The 19,743-nt window shown below is 35.7% G+C and overlaps 1 protein-coding gene across 1 annotated transcript in view; it reads right to left on the bottom strand.

Moving 5' to 3' along the window:
* Positions 1-18,414, bottom strand: part of LOC149943810 (uncharacterized) — a 30,707-nt gene extending 12,293 nt beyond the window's left edge. The window contains exons 1-10 of the mRNA XM_090176209.1: positions 18,369-18,414; positions 17,996-18,314; positions 17,837-17,937; positions 17,471-17,701; positions 17,208-17,417; positions 17,046-17,156; positions 16,802-16,944; positions 16,366-16,499; positions 16,024-16,304; positions 15,835-15,963 (exon numbers count right to left, since the gene is read on the bottom strand). Of these exons, the coding sequence (XP_090032335.1) occupies positions 15,835-15,963; positions 16,024-16,304; positions 16,366-16,499; positions 16,802-16,944; positions 17,046-17,156; positions 17,208-17,417; positions 17,471-17,701; positions 17,837-17,937; positions 17,996-18,314; positions 18,369-18,414 (1,705 nt within the window). The remainder of the gene's footprint in view (positions 1-15,834; positions 15,964-16,023; positions 16,305-16,365; positions 16,500-16,801; positions 16,945-17,045; positions 17,157-17,207; positions 17,418-17,470; positions 17,702-17,836; positions 17,938-17,995; positions 18,315-18,368) is intronic.
* Between the last annotated feature and the right edge of the window lie 1,329 nt (positions 18,415-19,743).

The raw sequence follows: 19,743 nt of genomic DNA, 5'->3' as shown, positions 1-19,743 counted from the left end.
AATGCCTTTAAACAGATGACCCAGTCTTAACATACTACATCTCTCTACCAGAGGAGAGGCTACTTCATGTTTCTTTAACCCGAGATCTCAGTCAAATTTTGCTCAACTGCCTTGTTTTGTTCAAATTGTTTTTAATTGGGAAAAGGTTGAACTCAAAACGATAGCTGGTGATTGGTTCAGCTCAAAGGTTTAAGATATACTTGAAATAAATAAATCACCTAGTTGCCACATGCTCCCACGTGGTGACCATGCTTTGGCCTAGAGGCAGGTTGGTCGAATTGACCAAATGAACGTCTTTCAATGGGCTTTGGCGCTTTCACACAAACGGAATTGACATTTGCGCTATTGACGATCGAGGGGTATAGAGATAATTAATGGGCTGTAGTTCTTTTTGGCATCCGACGAAGTCACCACGTGCCACGCAGAAACATTAAGAGAGAGATATTTCAAGCTATAATGGGAACGACAATCTTACAACAAAAAAATAAAAATAATGAAATGGGCTTGCACACACGATTTGAATTAAGAAAATGTGAAGCGCCTTAAAAATAACCTGTTACAAAGGAACGAGAATGCTTTCTGCATATGGCTACGTTTAAGTCGAAACTCAAAGAAAGGTCTATGGGAAGAAATTAAGAATACTGAGATAAATTTTAACAGATGCGAGAAAGAAAGCTCTACATAAAATAATGCTTAACGTATGAGTGTTAAAACTTTAAATATTTTTAATAAAATTGAAACGTCGTAAGATGGGCAAGATTTCGATATTTTGTTTTTAAGTTACACGCGTTAACAATTATAGAACATTTTTCAAGATGTGACGAATTTTTCTTATCCACTTACGGACCTCATAGCATCCCAAAAGAGGAACTGAGGGAATTTAGAATTACGAATGGAGTCATAGCTAGCCGCTATAATGTTTTTATAGTTTTCACATTAGACGTTGGGTGCCAAGAACCCATTACCTTTTTCAAATTTGTATTACACATTTACTAAGTTACGAAAAGGAAATGCATTTTTAATTATGAATAAGGCGCGGTATTAAACATACCATTGCAACCAGTATATTGGTTAATATTGAACGAACGTGGTGTGTTCAGTAGCGTAGAAAGTAAAATTAAAAGATAATGGCACTCAATTGATATTGCGATAAATAACGATTTAGGAGCTATTGAGTAAAACCTGCTATTGTTTAATAACGGTGACTTTATCGATAATACAATATCGCAGTGTTGAGTATTTCCAATACACCCAAATTTATCCAACGGCTGGCTGGACCTTCAAGGCGAATGAGAACAATTAAAACCATCGAGTTTTCTTTAACTCATTTCTCCTCCGCCAAGAACAACTATAACTATAAGTCTTAAAGTTTGTCCTTTAATTTATTTATTTGTACGTCATGTTCCTAAAAACTCGAGAACGGTTAGCTCTAGAGCTTTGAAATTTTAACTCAATGTTCAGGGTCTGATTTCCAACTTAACGCGCCTAATTCCAAATACCTGACATGGTTATTAATCTAATTCATTACTCATAATTCAATTTTATTTTACTCGACTTTGGACTTTTGCGTCTTTGCTTCCCCTTATCTATTTTTCGGCTGGTTTCGGCTTTTAATATTTTTCTCTACTTCCACAATTTGCTTCCCTTATCTCCTATATAGAGTTCCTTGCACCCGTCCCGACCTTTAAACTTTTTTAACGGGTTAGTGTGAAATTCGTAGAAGGGGCGTTAGTGTGAAAGAAAGGGACTTCGTATAAGGGAAGGTTTCTTTGGGATTTTTAAGTAGTTCAGGACTTTTTGCTACGCGTGTTACGTGTGTTACGTTTTTGTTACGAGGACATATTGCTTCGCGTGTTACGTGTGTTACGTTTTTGCTACGAGGACTTTTTGCTACGCGTTTTACGTGTGTTACGTTTTTGCTACGAGGACTTTTTGCTTCGCATGTTACGTGTGTTACGTTTTTGCTACTCGTGTTGTGTTTTTGCTACGCGTGTTGAGGTTTTGATACAGAGTTTACCTTTCTTACATACAAATCAGATCTAATTCTATATACTAAGACCCCGGGTATTAAAGCTAGTAAAATATAAAATAAGAAGTATTGAATGTTGGGAAGTGTTACTAAAAACCAAAAATTTCATCTTGTAAAACGGCAAAAAGAAAATAAACCCTAAAACATTTGAAGGAATTACAACAATTAAGCGAGTTTATCGGACCAATGGGTCTTCGACAATAAATAAAAGACGTGACCAAAGCTCATTTACTCATTTTTTTGGTTTAATTTATTCTCCACCTTTATTTCCATAGCTACACAATGAGTGTTTAAATTTTTAAATTAATTATTTTAATAGTTTTTTTTTATAAGATAAAATGAATAAAAATTAAAAATGCAATATGTTGCTGTTACGTTATAAGACACCACTTTATTAGTAGAATTTTATAACGCGCGATTTGTACACGTGCTAGAAAAAGCTACATGTACATTCCTCGCAATTATAGCGTGCGCTCGTAGACTTGTAAAATCACAGACCATTTACCCCCGAAGGACTTGCATTAACCTCGAAAAAGGTGTTTCAAAAGTGATGCCGCTTTTTACACAAAATCCTAAGGATTTGTGGGTATTAGTTTCACGTACAGTGTAGTCGCTGCCACTGCCGATGCCGATTCCGATGCCAATGCCGATGCCGCCGTGTTGCGCATATCTCTTCAACGGCTAGGGCTAGAAGAGTCAATAATATCTCGTTCGAATGTACATATATCGCCATTGATAGCCTTTCATAAAGTTTTCAAATCGGAGCCCTAGAAGTTGGGCATTTGCCCAATTTACTATTTTCGGTGGTCTCGCTTTACGTGGTAGATATTTTATTTAAAATGAAGTCCGATAACGTAAAAAAAATATTATTGGATAGGTAAGGATTCAGCGGACCTACGACTTCGGTTATATCAGTAAATATTAAATTTAAGTATAGTTTTCGGGGTAATTTAAGGGACCCCAGTGTTCGTGGTTTTATATTTCCGCCTGAAAGTCGACATAACGTTCCTTAATTTAAGTGCGATAACCTAGAAGTGCAATTACGTTGCTTAATTTTAATTCTAAGTAGGGATTTTTTGACAGCGTATACATACCCCCTCAACTTCCAACATTGGAAATACGCGTGGTTATAGAGACTAAACGCGAATTTATCTCTGGCATTTTTCAATGCCGTTCTAATATAACCAAAAGTAACAAATAAGTGTGGCACTTATCGGAGTAATACCCGATGCTTACAACGTACAACCTGAAGTAACAAATAAGTGTGACACTTATCGGAGCAGTACGCGATGCTTGCAACGTATGACCAGAAGTAACAAATAAGTGAGACACTTATCGGACGCCATTTTAATATGAGCAAAAGTAACAAATAAGTGCGACACTTATATTTCCGCCTGAAAGTCGGCATAAAGTTCCTTAATTTAAGTCCGATTTTCATGAAAGTTATATTTTTGAATAGCTGTGGTTTCCATATAACCTAGAATTGCAATTACGTTGCTTAATTTTAATTCTAATTAAGGTCATAAGTATGGACGTGGATATATATTGGTTATGTCACCGGCGTTGTAGGTTGCTCTGTATAACTGAAACAAACTTAACACATTAGAAGGATTGTGTGTATTCAGACCGTCGTATGTCTTGTTATTTACAGTAAACATAAAATAGCGCGTGAATTTTTTTATTTTACGAAATAAAAAAGGCGTGCGCGAGCCAGCTTCTACAGATATTGTTTATTGTCGCTTGTGATCGTCTTTGTACCTTTTAAACTGCCTGTGCTGGCCGTGAGATGGCGCGCTATTAAAAAACCTGCATCACATTCGAGACAGAAACAATATAAATTAATACCAACGATACATATCCCTCTTGCGGTAGGTAGTTTGTGGTAAAGGTAAGAGACTGTGACGGCTACATATAACCAAGAAGGGGACGTTACTTAAAGGGCAACGCAAGTGACCATGCAGGAGGGTAAATTATCTTATAGATAAAAAGAACGACTGCGCATGCGCTATCTGCCATAGCCTTTCCCTCTGTAAAAAAAGCAGAACCATAGTTGCCGAATTTATTTTGTATAAATGCGCCTCTCGCGGTTTTTACGCAAAATCCATGCATTCTTTAGTCGCGAAAATGGCCGAGGAAAGTGAAGTCTCCGTACTTACCGACAAATCGGATCCTAAACTTCCACAAAATAAATGTAATAAAAAAAGATAAATATTCTATCGGGGTATAATGATAGGGAATTGTTAAGGAAGACGGTATATAGGAGTGTGTGTGGTGTTGAATTTTCTTAATCCAATGTGAGGCTAGCGGCAGAGATCTACCGCGTCCAAGGCCTAATGTTTCAACTTCCATTATTAAAAATATTCAATTCACAAATAATTTTATTCCAAAACATTGTTAAATCGAAAATATCAAAGTCCAACTCTCGGAAACTAACCCAGTTCTTTTCTCCATAATAAATAAATTAAGCTAGGCCTAAATTCCTGGATTCGTTGATTGCGAGCTAACTCAGCGAAGAAAATCGAAAAATTCGCGAATGAGAGCGAAATTGCGCCACGTGGCTACACCAAGGAGAATAAGGCTTTCGCGCTGTATAAAATCATCCTTGGAAAACCTACTTACGGCTTGTTGAAGAAAACATAGTCCCCCCCCCCTGCATGACCACTTGCATTGCCCTTTAATAAAAAGAACTATTCTTTTTAATTAGGGTTTCACTTCGAAAAAATAATTACGTGATTGAATCTTTGCAGGCACCTTAATTTAGTCATAATTTATAATATGTCAAAGGTCCCCATCATTTGGCTGTGAACACAATGTTTTATGGCGCGAATTAGGCTTTGACTAATATCTACGATTATATTATATTTATGGCTTTAAACTCAAATACGAAAATTAGAGCTCAGCTATTTTCTACAAAAACGGTTTTGTTAAATATTTCGGTACGACCCATCGTTTTTGCACAATCGCAGTTTGCACGTTTTACCGGAAACGCTTTTTACAATTTGGCGAATTCCTTTTAATAAAAACGCGACCGCCGCTCTCTTTCGCAAAAGCTTGAATTTGAAACCATGCACTGGTCTGTCTGCTTCGTTTTTATCCATATAATATGGAGTAATTTTTACGGCACTTTACATGGACTTTAATGGAAGTTACATTGTGCATTAATTCGATTTTCCCATTTTTCCCCTCAATACTAACTTCTATCAGAGCATTCAATCCACGCTTTACAGTCACAGTAGCTCAATTTCCAAGTGTTTTTTTTTTACAGAAACAACCATTAAAAGGATCTATTTTAAACGCGGCTACATGGCTAGAAACGCGAGGAAAATTCACGAGAATGCGACGGCAGTGGAGTGTTTTCAGTAAAGTAATACAACGTGCAAACTGCGATTGCGCAAAAACGATAGAGCATACCGAAACATCCCATAGATCCGTTTGTGTACCCATGTTTTTATAGTTATTGGCTTTGAAATCCATTGATGGTTCTTTTTATTTATTTGAAAACATAACATAGTACACGATAAAAGTACCGATAAAGATGCAAAAGATGGAAAATTACATGGGCCTCTTAATGTGATGACCGACCAATACGCGTTACCATGGCAACGAACACCAGCTAAGCCCACGAGCAAGATACAGATAATAGGTAAAAACTATTCGCTAGTTTTTGAGTAATTTTTAGGAAATAGCGAGCAACTTCCAAATACAGTTTGGCTGTTATTGTATGGAAGAAGTTGGTAGTATGGGGTAAAAGGTGTACTCTTTTCGTCCCAAAGCAAGCGCATAGTTTTGGCCTATTAATTGCATAAAGAAAAGCAAAATAAAAGTTTAACCAAATTACTTATTTATATAAGTGCAATTGAGTGTTCTTGGTGAATGCTATACTTTATTCATAACGTTTTAGTTTAACGATGTTTAACTGAAAAAAAATTATTTTGTTGTGTTCCGTATATTTTTGTAATTGGGGTTTGCCGTAAACTATATTAATTGAGTTCTTAGAGGTAAGCAGAATGCTTTGAACATAATATACGGATTTCCACGACGCATTTTGACAATGCTTGTGGTAACAATTTAACTTCTAATGAAATGGCTCTATTTTGTAGAATCGATCAGGCCAATATTTCAAGCGTTACTCACAATATCTCTGGCACGAAGTGTTTACGTGAACAAACAAACCAGAACTACTTGTTTTCAGAATAGAAAAAGGTACTTTGGAGTAAAGTATATGAGGCAGTTCTGCGTGCTGTAAGAAACTAGTGAGCCTCCTATTTAAATAACTTTGCAGTTCATTTTTCATTCGCAATAAAATACAGCATTCCTATCTGAAACAGAGAGATGGGATGCGGGGGAAATCATTTCACAGTCGGAGTTATACAAGTAAGTTCAATAATGATAAGTTAATATTTATCAATCCAGATAAATGTTGAGTTTTATTTCAGACAGCTGTGGGGATGACTTTCAATAAGTTGCCGAATGGAACAATATTTAATGCTGAAGGATACGAATACCGGGTTCTACAGGTTTTGGCTTCAACGTTGAACTTAAGGTTATTTACTGTTTATAGAATGTATGCCTATTCTAGTAGAGCGAACATAGAACTCTCAAGTTTTTCAAATGACGTTATTACAAATAAATGAAATGAGTGTTTCTCATAGCTTCAGGATAATCTATACCAAACAATTTAATCCTGAAATTAGACCATTGATGCAGTGGCGTAGCTAAGACCCGCGAGGCCCCCCCGCAAAACAATATTCGGAATTTTATCCGGTATCTAGTATATACTTTGATATGAAATTAGGGGGCCCCTAAAGCTCCGGGCCCCCCCCCCGCACTGCGGGGTCTGCGGGGGCCTTATCTACGCCACTGATTGATAGCAAAGCAAACTAAGTAGTGCCATTCTCAAAATCATTCTGTTATTTTGATTTAAATGCCTAAACAGATTTTTACAGGTGTTTTACTATAAATTAGGTTTCAAAGACTATTTTTAGAAAGAAAGTACAGTTTTCTGGCGAATTTAATAATTATATAGCCGGTCATTCTTATGTAACTTTTTAACGATTTATTATATACGAAGAAAATTTTTATATTCTTATGGGCTTAATATGTTTGATCTTTGACCCAACAATTTTTTTTCCTGCTGATTTCCCCTATGAGTTTCTGAAATAAATCAGAATATCAAAATATCTTTTTGTTTGCAAATAAAAATATTTTGTAAACCCTTACAATACAAAAGAAAACATTTCAATTGGGTTCGTTATTCAGGGTCACAGAAATTTTCACAATTTTAAAATAGTAGAAGGAAAGTGATGGCGAGACTCCGATCCCAAGTTCAGGTTTAGGTTCGGGATCGAGATCCGGGATTTAAGGGGTGAAATGGGGGTAAAATCATCGAAAAGTCAATGTATTTCTGATATTTCTCGCGACAATTTGTTTTTTCGTATATCAACATATTGTGTCCAGGCCAGCTTGTTCATTTATCTCTGCTTATCGCGAAAGACACTTGAACGTATATCTTATCAAGTTTTATCGTACGGAATAAGTTGAAATGATGTAAAAATTGATAGCCTAGGCGGCGCGCGCGGGATTACCCGGGGGACGCGGTTAATTTGAATTGAAGAGTTTTTTGACGTCATGGAATATGGGGCGCGGTTAATTTGAATTTAAAACATGGATTTGAGTGTTTTGACGTCATGGAATATTCGTTGTTAAAGTAGAATGGAAATATTTTTAAACTTAATTTTAATATCATTGTAGTACTTACATATGCTTGACACTTGAACCTTTCTCACGAGTATTTCAAACGAATATCTAAAGTTTAAGTATGAGAAACGTATCGTTCTCAAGTATTGTAATTGTACACGTGATTCCGTATGAGGACCGGGTAAATTCCTATATACGTAACGCGATACACTTCAAAATGCGTATACGTAGAATGGAATTAATTTTAAACTCCATTTTAATAAATAAGATATCGAAGATAAATAATTTCAGAGTATAAAAAGGGAAAACCGTATAATAGTAAGACCATATTTAGAAAGTTCACCATCTGAATTGTATTGGAAGTGACTCCGAGGAACCTTAAAATGTAAGTAGGAATACTCAGTGATAATTCTTAACTTTGTCTTAATGTATTTATTTTATAGGAATTGTTCATTTCCTGTGTCTGCTGACAAAGGGTTAATCGTTTATGCAGATGAAACCATCCACTGCGGTCTATTAGATTTAACAAAGGGTATCAAACTAACAGAAACGGAACTGCAAGAGCTATGGACAAAGAAAGATGCCATTGAAGCTTATTTCAATAACGAAGCTGAAACTTCGTGGGTTTTCACAGGTTCTGAAACCAAACGGTTTTCGGTTCATAGATTTGCCGAACAAAAGGTTTTAGATGTTAGACAAATGTACCATGGTTATGGCGTAAACTATGGAAAACTGTTACCGACTAAAGAGGGGGTAGCTTTCGCTCAATCTTCTTGGTTGAATTTCCTCGACCAGTACGAGTCGATTCAGAAGTGTTTAAAGAAAATCAAGGAAATAAAGGAGGCGATGACTAACGTTGTAATTAAACAATTACACGAAGCTCTGAAGAAAGCGTGCAATGGCTGCCAAATTGATCATCCATCTCAACTCCAGCATGATTGTATCATGACGGATTATTCTAAGCGCGTAGATTTCCATTTTTATGAAATAATTATGTCGGTAGATTGTGAAAATATTATTGAAATGTTTACTATTCGCTGTGAATTGTCGAAAGAAATTTTAAATAATATAATGTCACTAATAATATGCAATGCTAAAAACTTGTTAAAAAACTAATAAAATTGATTGCACTAATGTTCCGATTCTCATTAACCATTATGGATTTAAGCTTACAACATCCAATGAATGGGCTTGTAGCCGGGTCCACCCAATGCGGAAAGTCATTCCTAGTGGGACGGTTGATTCAACATAAGAAGACCTGCATATCCCCTCCTCCAGAGAGGATAATATGGTGTTATACCGAGTATCAGCCGAAACTATTTCAATCAATATTAGAACACACACCTTCAGTCGAGTTTCACGAAGGGTTACTCGATGTTAATATATTAAACCCGCAAATTAGGAATTTAGTTATTTTAGACGATTTGTTATGCGAGATATCTAATAATAAAGATGTAACTAATTTATTTATTCGTGGATCTCATCACAGAAACACCTCCGTACTAATTTTAATGCAAAACCTTTATTACCCCGGAAAAGAAATAAGAACTTTGAATTTAAATGCTCATTATCTATTTATTTTTAAATCACCACGAGATAAATCAACAATTTATCATCTCGCGAGACAGATATCTCCAACCAATAGCAAATACGTTATTGATGCGTTTCAACAAGCTACGTCACGGAAATTTGGGTATTTATTAGTTGACTTGAAACCTCACACCCCAGATCAGTATTTACTACGAACAGGTTTAATACCGGGTGAAGAATCGGCTGTCTTTATTCCAAAATGAAGTGTATTATAGAAGGGATTTTTTTTAGGGTTAATCGAGAGTGGATTATTAAAGAATTAGCTTACGTAGTATTAGAAACTGAAGAATCGGAAGTGTTTACTTTCAAATCTCCATACCCTTTCAAAGAGCTTTCAAACGAAGATAAAAGACAATGCAGATGGATATCTCATAACATTTGTCATCTTCGATGGAATGGCGGCGAACGTCCTTACAGAACGAGACGTGACATTTGCAATCAGATAGCGGAAAAAGCTACTTCGTTTTTCACTAAAGGTTTAGAAAAAGCTGCAGTATTATCGACACTCCTCGGTGTTCCAGTAACTAACATCGAAGATATCGGCTGTCCTAAATTATCAGAACTAGAAGACGTTGAATTAAACTGCCCTTTTCATTCCGAAACTGTTCATTGCGCTTTAAGAAAGGCTAAGAAAATCTCTAAATGGATGTCTCAAAACGAGTAAAGGAAAACCTAGACTTTCTACGTTTCCTGACATCCTGTAATCTAAATCAAAGAAAGACAGCTATTAAATACGCTAGCAAGGAAGCTATATTGGCTCTCGTTGAATGTTGTATAAATGTATTGCACGGAACAATTGAACTGTCAGAACGTCATCGTAAGCGGTTAAAGAAACATAGCGTGGTTATACGAAACGTGTCGAAGAAGAACCCTATATCAAAACGACGAAAGATACTGGTACAAAAGGGTGGTTTTCTCCCATTTTTATTAGCGCCACTGCTATCTATCGTTAGCTCAGTCGCCGGAAGTGCAATAAGCCGAGCTATAAACCGATGATGGCTCGAAAAATGCTTCTAGTACCTGAAGATGTAATGGAGAGATTAAAAAACAATACACCTTCCAAAACAGAAGAAACACCTGAACTTCAAAAAGAGAAGACACTCGATGATGAAATGAAATCTATTCTAGATAATCCAGATTTAAACGAATCAGAGAAATTAGCATTATACAATCAAACTCTCCAACGACGGTTAACTTACGTACGTAAAGAGCAAATCTCTCCCGTTATTGAAAACTCTGAACGAGCTAAAACTTGGTTCGCGCAAATATCTTATTCTCTACCTGCAACTTATGTTAGTGATGCGATTTCATTATACCGAGCGACTACGGAAGATCCGAGATATATTAGATGGACTAACTCAGGAGAGCTTTCTATTCGAGGACAAGTGATTGGAGGATCTAATATAATCGATCTTTTGTATGACGCTGTGAGAAAAACGCCTGGAACAGTGATTGATCCTATAGGAGTTACTGAGTTTTACGAGGGCATTCATAAGTCAAATATTTCAAAACGTTTAATTAAAAATCCTGTAAGATTGACACTGTTAAAAACATTCGCTGTATTTCATACACCACCAAGTAGTTCAATGTTATCATCATCTTCACCTAGTCCTCTAAGACCTTGGATACATACTAAATAAAATATATTAACCTGATAATTTTGTTCTCATTTCATAGTATAAGCCTACAATGGAAGGTTGTACAGAAACGGTCTCTTTAGGACTTTTAGCCTATTTATCACAATCATTTTCAAAATCACCGAAAATTATCACAGCTGTATTAATTATCATAGTTATTATAATATTAGAATTATTTAATTTCCTTTTTTGGCGTTACACGCCATTACATCAAAATATTACCCGATATGGAGAAAGAACTTGAGCAGATCTATACTAACCCCACAGACCCAGGGTCATTCGCTGGAGTTCGAGCGCTCTATAATTCAGCTCGACATAAAGGTTTAAAGGTTTCATTGGAAAAAGTAAAACAATTTCTAATAAAGCAGGATACATATACGCTGCATAAACCTGCTAGAAGACGATTCAAACGAAATCGAACTATTGTTTATGGAATTGACGAACAGTGGCAAGCGGACTTGGCAGATTTTCAGAAGCTGTCTAAATATAATTCAGGATCTCGCTATGTATTATGTATTATCGACATATTTAGCAAATACGCTATGGCTGTAGCGGTTAAAAATAAGAAAGGTGTAACAATTTTAGAAGCGTTACGTAACGTTTTTGAAAAAGGCCGTCAACCGAAAAGAATTCAAAGTGATCATGGAAACGAATTTGTCTGTCAAGAAGTGCAGAGTGAATTACAACGAAGGAACATTAAATTTTTCGCTACCCGATCGGAAATGAAAGCGTCCATTATTGAAAGATTCATTAGAAGTTTTAAATCTCGTTTATATCGCTATTTCACGCAGAATAACACCCTTAAATATATCGACGCTTTAGATGATATTATAAACGCTTATAACAATAGTTATCACAGATCAATTAAATGTAAACCCGCGGAAGTTACTCTAGATAACTCTGCTAAAATATGGAAAAATCTTTACGGTTCGGTAAATTTTTCTCCTCCGTTAACATACGCGTTTGAAATTGGAGATATTTGTAGAATAAGTAGAAATTTATCAATTTTCGATAAGAAATATAACCCGAATTTTACTACAGAATTGTTTAAAATAGCTGAGAGACTACCACGTGACCCACCTGTATATAAGCTGATGGATTTAAATTCTAACCCCATTTTAGGAGTATTCTATCGAGAGGAGGTTCAGATTGTTGGTCGAGATTTAAAAGACTGTTACTTCATAATCGAAAAAGTAATAAAAAAGAGGAAAAAATCGGACGGCCGCGTAGAACTGTATGTCAAGTGGCAAGATTACGACCCTACATTTAATTCTTGGATACAAGAAGTGGATTTAAAATGAGTTTTTACGTAACGCTACCTTCAGATTCCTCGTCATTATATTACCAAGATAATAGCGTTGGTAAATTTCGAACGTATTTAGCTGAACCGTTAAGATTTGAGGAACAGTACGAAGTTGGGTTAGCGGAAATAAGCTATCCTCGGACATGGCATAACGTTCGAAAACCTAATCTATTGGTTATTAAAGACCCTCTCGAATATGATAAAATGACTGATAACCCTCTAGTTAAAGACCCTCTCGAATATGATAAAATAATTGAAGTTCCCGCGGGTTTTTATAAAACTCCGGAAGAACTATTACATGTTATGAACGTCCACAACCAAGAAGAAGAACAAGTTACATTCGCTTATTTAAATTATTCTAATCGAATTAAAGTTAAATTGCAACCGAAAATCAGAGCTGTAATTGGCCCCGATCTATCGATTTTACTAGGTTTTAAGGATAGAAGAGATAATGATTTCACCATTTTAAATTCAATGATAACCCCCTACCCAGTTGATATGAACGCTGGGTTACATTCCTTATTCGTTTATTCTGATCTGGTTGAAAATAGCGTTGTTGGGGATAGTTTAGCACCTCTATTAAGAATCATAAGCGTCGAAGAGAAAGCCGAGTCTAATGGGAAAACAACTACAAAAATATTTTCACAACCTCATTACCTACCAGTCGTGTGTAATAATATTAAGACTATAGAGATTAATATAACAGATGATTTAGGTGAGCCAATACAGTTTCATAGTGGAAAAGCTCACGTTGTATTACATTTTAAACCCCGTAAAATGTGGACTTCACTATAAACCTTTAATCATTCAGGACACACCCTCATTCTAGCTTAAGAGAGCGAACAGTTAACATCATGAGGTCTGAATATTCGCCTTCAAGAACTGATTATGAAAGTTACTATTTAAACCAGGTTGGTTTCGGTGGAATACCTGTATATAGAGGTTTAGCCGTGCAAAGAGGACATGGACTAGGAAATATATTATCTTCAGCGTTTAGATTCGCGGTACCTTTACTGAAGAAAGGCGCTTCTTACTTGGGGAAAAAACTTTTAAGTACCGGAGCGAAAGTAGCGACCGATGTTGTTAGCGGAGTCCCAATTAAAACAGCGCTTAAATCGCATTCTATTAACGCTGGAAGGGAAACTTTAGCTTCAGCAGCTGATGAAGCCATGAGACTAACATCTTCAGCTACGGATCATATTAAAAGAATGACGGGTTCCGGAAATAAAAGGAAACGAACTCAGTCGAAAAGCGCCATTTCAACAGCAGGCAGGATAGCGAAAGGACGGTTCCCTAAACGTTCCGATATATTCTCATAATGTCCCTTTTACACCCGCACTCAGTTGAGTGTATAAATTCCGAGCTAGATTTGTTTCAAGTACCTATGACACAATCTTCGATTATTGGTGGAGAATGGGTTGAGTATAATCCAATATCAAATATAGTTGATAACGCATCAATTACATTTTCTATCAACGGTAACTCTGAAACGTATATAGACCTTTCACAAACTTTGCTGCACGTTCGAGTTAAGGTAACTAAAGATAATGGTCAACTACCGCAACCCGCGGTTCCAGGTGTTGCGGGTGGGGCCGCCGGAACTCCAGCCGACAATATCGCCCCCGAGAATTTGTTTCTTCATTCGCTTTTTAGCGACGTCCACGTATTTCTTAATGAAAGATCAGTAACACCTTCCAGTCAAAATTACGCTTATAAAAGTATGATACAAACTTTATTAACGTTCGGAGATTCTGCGAAAAAAAGTTATTTAACGAGTTCACTTTTCTATCGGGATACACCTGGGAAGTTCGATTCATTTTTCGATAACGATGGTTTCTCTAAACGAGCGAGTTTAGCGCAAAAAGGGGCGATTGACTTGTTAGGCGTAGTCCATACTGATTTATGTCAACAACCACGCTTTTTATTAAATATGGTTGATTTGAAATTTAAATTCGATAAAAATAGAGCAGCTTTTTGCGTTCATTCCGACGTAAAATGTAAAGTGGAGATTTTATCAGCTTCCCTTTATCTGAGGAAAGTTAAAGTGATACCGGAACTATCGCTCGCTCAAGCCAAGGCGTTACAATATGGAACCGCTAAATATCCTGTAACTCGTTCGGAGTGCACCTCATTTTCTATACCCGCTGGTCTTATGGCTAGTGTGCAAGATCATTTATTTACCGGACAAGCACCTAAGAAAGTTGTTATCGGGTTTGTGGAACAAAAAGCGTTTCTAGGAGATTTGAAAAAATCCCCGTACAACTTTCAACATTTTGATTTATCAAGCATTGGATTGTACATTGACGGTAGCAGCGTCCCTCATAAGGCGTTATCTCTAAACTTTGAGGAAAATCTATATATTCAAGCGTATTGCAATCTTTTCATTCAAACTAATCAGTGGAACGTAGATGAAGGGAATCAGATAAGTCGGGAAGATTACCCTAACGGAAATTGTTTATTCGCGTACAATTTAACCTCGGATCTTAATAACAACGCTAATCACTTGCATCTTGTAAAAAACAGTAACCTGAGATTAGAATTAAAATTTGCAAAACCGTTACCGGAGACGATTTCCATTCTAATTTACGCTGAGTTTCAAAATTTGATTGAAATTGATAAAAATCGAACCGTGATTTTCGATTACAGTAATTAATGGATTCGCTACAGATAACTAAAATTCTTGAAAAAGATTTAAGTACTAAAAGTATATTTCAAGGCGTGTTCGCGGCTGACAAGCTACCTAAATACGTAAAAATATTCCCTTCTCTATTTATTGTAAATACCGATACGAGTGCTGAACCTGGAGAACACTGGGTTCTAATATATTTTTCTAAACATAAAAATTGTGAATTCATGGATTCCTTTGGAAACCCGCCAGATTATTTTAAATTTAATGACTTTATTGAACGAAACAGTAAAACTGTAACTTTTAATTCTAATCAATTACAGAGTAATTCTAGTAATACGTGTGGAGCATTCTGTATCTATTTTGCTATAAACAGGTGTAAAGGAATAGAAATGTATAACATTGTGTCTAGGTTTAAGAAAGATAAATATGTAAACGATAAAATGATTAAAGAGTTCATGTGCAAAATGTATTCAATAAAATAATTTTTTACAATTTATAGCAATAGCAGTTTTTTTTTATATATACATAAATACAAGCATTCATTATAATTTTTCAATATCGTTATGACCGTGCGCTAATGTACGAACCCCGCAGGGTAGAATGTATCTCTTATCATCATTTGGTGATAAACAAAGTTTTCTAGTATTTAAAGTAAATAGTTCATGCTTGAAACTAGCTATACGCATCATCTCGGCTGACATGGTTTCTTGATTAAAAAGACAACGTTCATAGTCTTCGTGGCGGATGACGTTTCTAATAACGTTCATGGCAACGCCCTTACAAACCTTTTTATGGTTTAAAATTGACTCTAAAGATTTCCCCAATCGCAACTCCTTTTCTATCTCTTCAGCGGTCTTAGACTCCCCGTACAATTTAATAGAATAAAGCTTTGGACGAAGTCCTACAAAGCTTTGAATTAACTGCGAATTTGTCTCGTCTTTAAAATAACCGAGAGCTTTTTTCTTCTGATTAGAATGAAGGAAATGCGAAGGTGGATAATCAGAGAAGTCAAAGCGGTTTTTATGAACTTCAAAGTCTTTATAAACATCATCCGTCTTAATGTTGTACGTTAGACTGTCTGTAAATATTTTATATATTAGTACTATTTAAATAAAAAATGCATATTAAATTAAATTACCAGTGTCTGTAAATAATAGTGATGCTTTGTCCCCGTACGTATTTTTTATGAATCCATAATGGAACCGATACATGAGCTCCTTAGATAAATCTAGAATGGTGAATCCGGTAAATATAGGCCGGTTAAGAACAATTTTAGCTCTCTTCTTATGAGCGCCGGCTAACTCTTCATTAAAGATGGTAAAGTGTTCAAACTGCGGGGAACTTGTAACTTTTAACATTCTTTCTGGTTTATGAATCAACTCGAAATTTATATGCTTCCGTAAATTTTCCATTGTTTTTCTAAAGAATTAAATGAAGTAAGGGAAAAAAAAACAGCAATAAATTATTTAAATTGATTTACCCGAAAACAGAGTTAACCATTAGTTTCCAGAAATTCTTTTCAAATGAACTCTTGGATAATTTCCTCTGTTCAGTGTTGAATCTAACATATTTTTCTAACCATTTTCCTTGAGTGAAGGTTAGAGCTCGATGAACCTTGGTTATTTTCAAACCTAATTCTACATAATATTTTAAATTGCGGTAATGTACTATGTATTTCTCTTTATTATTTAAATTAGGAAGAAGTTTTGGTAGACTTTGATTCTCCTTAATATTTAATTTTCCTAAGAGATCTTTGGAGTATGGAGATAGCATATCATGTGTAATAACTTTAGATTCCGCCGCTACTGGGAGATCGTTATGTAAGTCATGCAACTCTGGAGGATATTCAAGATCCACCTGCAAAGGAAACAATTCTTTAAAAATATAATTCAATAATTATAACACTTGTTATTTACCTCTAAAATGTATCCGTTTTCAACGTTATTGGGAATACTCTGAATATTTTCACAGAGTGTTTGCAAATCATCCTCCTGAACCCACTGGAAGTCGCCTAGCGGTAGTGGTTCACACATAACAGCACCGTACAAATTATTAGCATCTTCAATTAAGTTAAATTAAGTTAATTAATATAATTAAAATTAAAATAATTAAAAAAAAAAAAATATATATATATATATATTTTTTTTAAATGTAAATTACCTAAATAGCATATATAACTGCTCTCTTTAGACGAATCATATGTGTCGGGCATATATTTGTTATTCGCTTCAGAATAACGAGTTGAGATCATTGAAACACCGCCTCGAATACCTAAAAATTCAATGTAAATACAATAATATTTAAAATATCAAAAAGCGTTACCCTTTTCAATAAATAAGTGTTGATCTATATCAAGTATGAGATCGAGGCGAACATCGGTCATCTTCAAAGCTGCTTGCCAGGCTAAACCTGGTGCGGTGTAAGCGTGAGCGGGATCTAATTTATAATGAGTTATAGATAATGTTCTAAAATTTTCAAAAACGTCGGCTAAGAGCAACGCATCGCTTTTCACATAGAGGTCGGTGTATTCCCCTACGAAAACCGAGGTTAAGAGATTTGAAATATTTATACTATAGTAATTTTACCTAATGTTTGAATATTAAACGCTGTCCAAACATTTTGGGCGTGTAAATAATCAGATTCTAAAATATTTTGATTTTTCAATGAACTGAAAAACGCTTCTCTAGGTGGCAGCATCGTCTCGTCAAATTTCTTTTCATCGTCCATATACTCGTACGGGTAGACTCCCTTCCGTAAAAGCAGTTGAACTTTATCACTTTCAAAATATTTCTTAACAATCTGAAATTTACTGGCTCCTTCCAAAACGAGATTAGATACTAGAGCATCGAGGCTATCGCTTAGAAATCGATAAGAGTCTAAAAACCGAAATCTCCCTAAAAATAATAATAAAATTACTGTTTAGGTTAAATCCATAATTAAATATATTTTACCTAGTTTGAGTGAAATATAATTTTCGCTAGTGGAAGGAATACAGTCAAGTGTCTGTTCCTTAAAATGACCAATCTCCTGACATATAAGATGTAAATCGTATCTATGAAGATTTATTATTATTAGGTTTATTTCCTGGATAATTAACTTAATAAATTCACCTGCTAAGGTTATGAAGGAAAATAGGGATAAATTCTGGAACTTTCTTTTGAAGATTACAGAGGTTATGCGCTGGCCCCCTATATTTACCGCTGAAATGACAATGATCTCGAACAGCGGGCATATTTCCCTGATTTAGCTGTTTCTGACAAATGTAGCAATGTGTAGCAGCTTGAAACTGTTCCTCCTCCTCCGGGGTAATAATCATTGGTACATTGGTCTCAATGAGTTCCATCAACTCCTTCTCTAATTCCAGAATAGACTCCAGAAATCTTCGAGTTGCATCTTGACCTCGATAGCAATCGGTTCGAACAGGTACACCTATAAGTCTTCTCTTATAATATATCTAAAAGGGAATTTTGCCAAATAACTTACCGTTAGGTCCAACAAGCACCCACGAATACGCGCAGCTGATGTGCATGTTTACTTTGCTGGTATTTAAATCAGGATCTAGATCACATCCTTGAACTCTCGGTAGGATTGCTTCAAAATCGACGTAAAATACATACTGCACCTAATAAATTCATTTCATTAAGAGTTAAATTAAATAATTTTTATTTTTACTTTTTCCGTCCACTCATATTTATCAAAATAAAGCGTCTTCTTCTTGGTAGGGAAAACTGTTTTTTGGACGCCGTGGGTGGCGCATTCTTCGATATGCGCATCACGTCGCTGTTCAGCGTTGTTTCCGCTGAATCGGTGAAGACACATTCTAATGCAGAAAATAATTAGTAGATTGCAAACTAATATATTGGAAACTAAATTACCTGCAATAATAACTTGTACTTCCGTGTTTTGTTAGATGCTGTAACAGTTTTCCTAGGTCTCGTATAAGACAGTAATGTCTATTTCCATCGTCAATATCTTTAGTTTCATCGGTGATGTATAGTAAATCCACCTCCCTTTCCTTACAACACTTGTTAGCGCTTACGTAAAGGGGGAATATATCTCCCGAGAAGCCAAACACAGATATTGATAAATTATTCATTAATTCAAATTTTTTAAGTTCCGTAGCGTTTAATTTGAAAGGAAAAGATATATCACTGGTATCAAGTTCATTTTCATAAGGTCTATATTTGGAAACACTGTTAGGGTGATGAAGCCAATAAACTGGGTGAAGTTTAGCGAGAATTGACCAGAGAAAACATTTCTCGTCATTTTCGTTTCTAATATTAAGAATCGCGTGACGTCGAGATAGTTTTTTAGGTAGTTCCATATACGATGACCCTCGCAACGGTTGGTAAGATGCTACATTTAATTCTACATACAGAACACGGTCAATTACCCAACCCGATCCTATCAAAAATATAATGTTTTAGTTCAAAATATAACTTATAAATTTTAGTACATACCTGTCGCTTCAAAGTTTTCCGCTGCTGACTGTATTGTTTCAATGCAGTCATTCAGCTGGCTTTCAATGACGTCGGGCGTTAATGTTGTTTGCATAGTGCTCCGGAAATAGGGTCGTACTTCCGCTCTTTGTTCCGCACCCCCTAAAGGTCTCATATAAACAGATCTTACGAGTAAGAACCATTTAATTCCACGTTTACTGGTGAGTCTTTCCATTAGAAATTTACTGAAAGCGGCTCGGTAACGTCCGATAAACATCCCCGCATCAATATCATAGTCTTCAGCATTGTAACGGATAGATGCTAACGTATCATTCAAGGCCTGGACCATACTTGGGGATGCTGGTGGTGTTTCATCAAGTATTGATGAGGCAGGAACAGGTGATGGTGTTGGGTTGTCG

Source organism: Leiobunum rupestre, chromosome 5 (assembly GCF_980474605.1).
Source record: "Leiobunum rupestre chromosome 5, qqLeiRupe1.1.hap1, whole genome shotgun sequence".
Taxonomy (NCBI): Eukaryota; Metazoa; Arthropoda; class Arachnida; order Opiliones; family Sclerosomatidae; genus Leiobunum; species Leiobunum rupestre.
The sequence above is the reverse complement of the archived record's forward strand: the minus strand, read 5'-3'. Positions and strand labels throughout refer to the sequence as shown.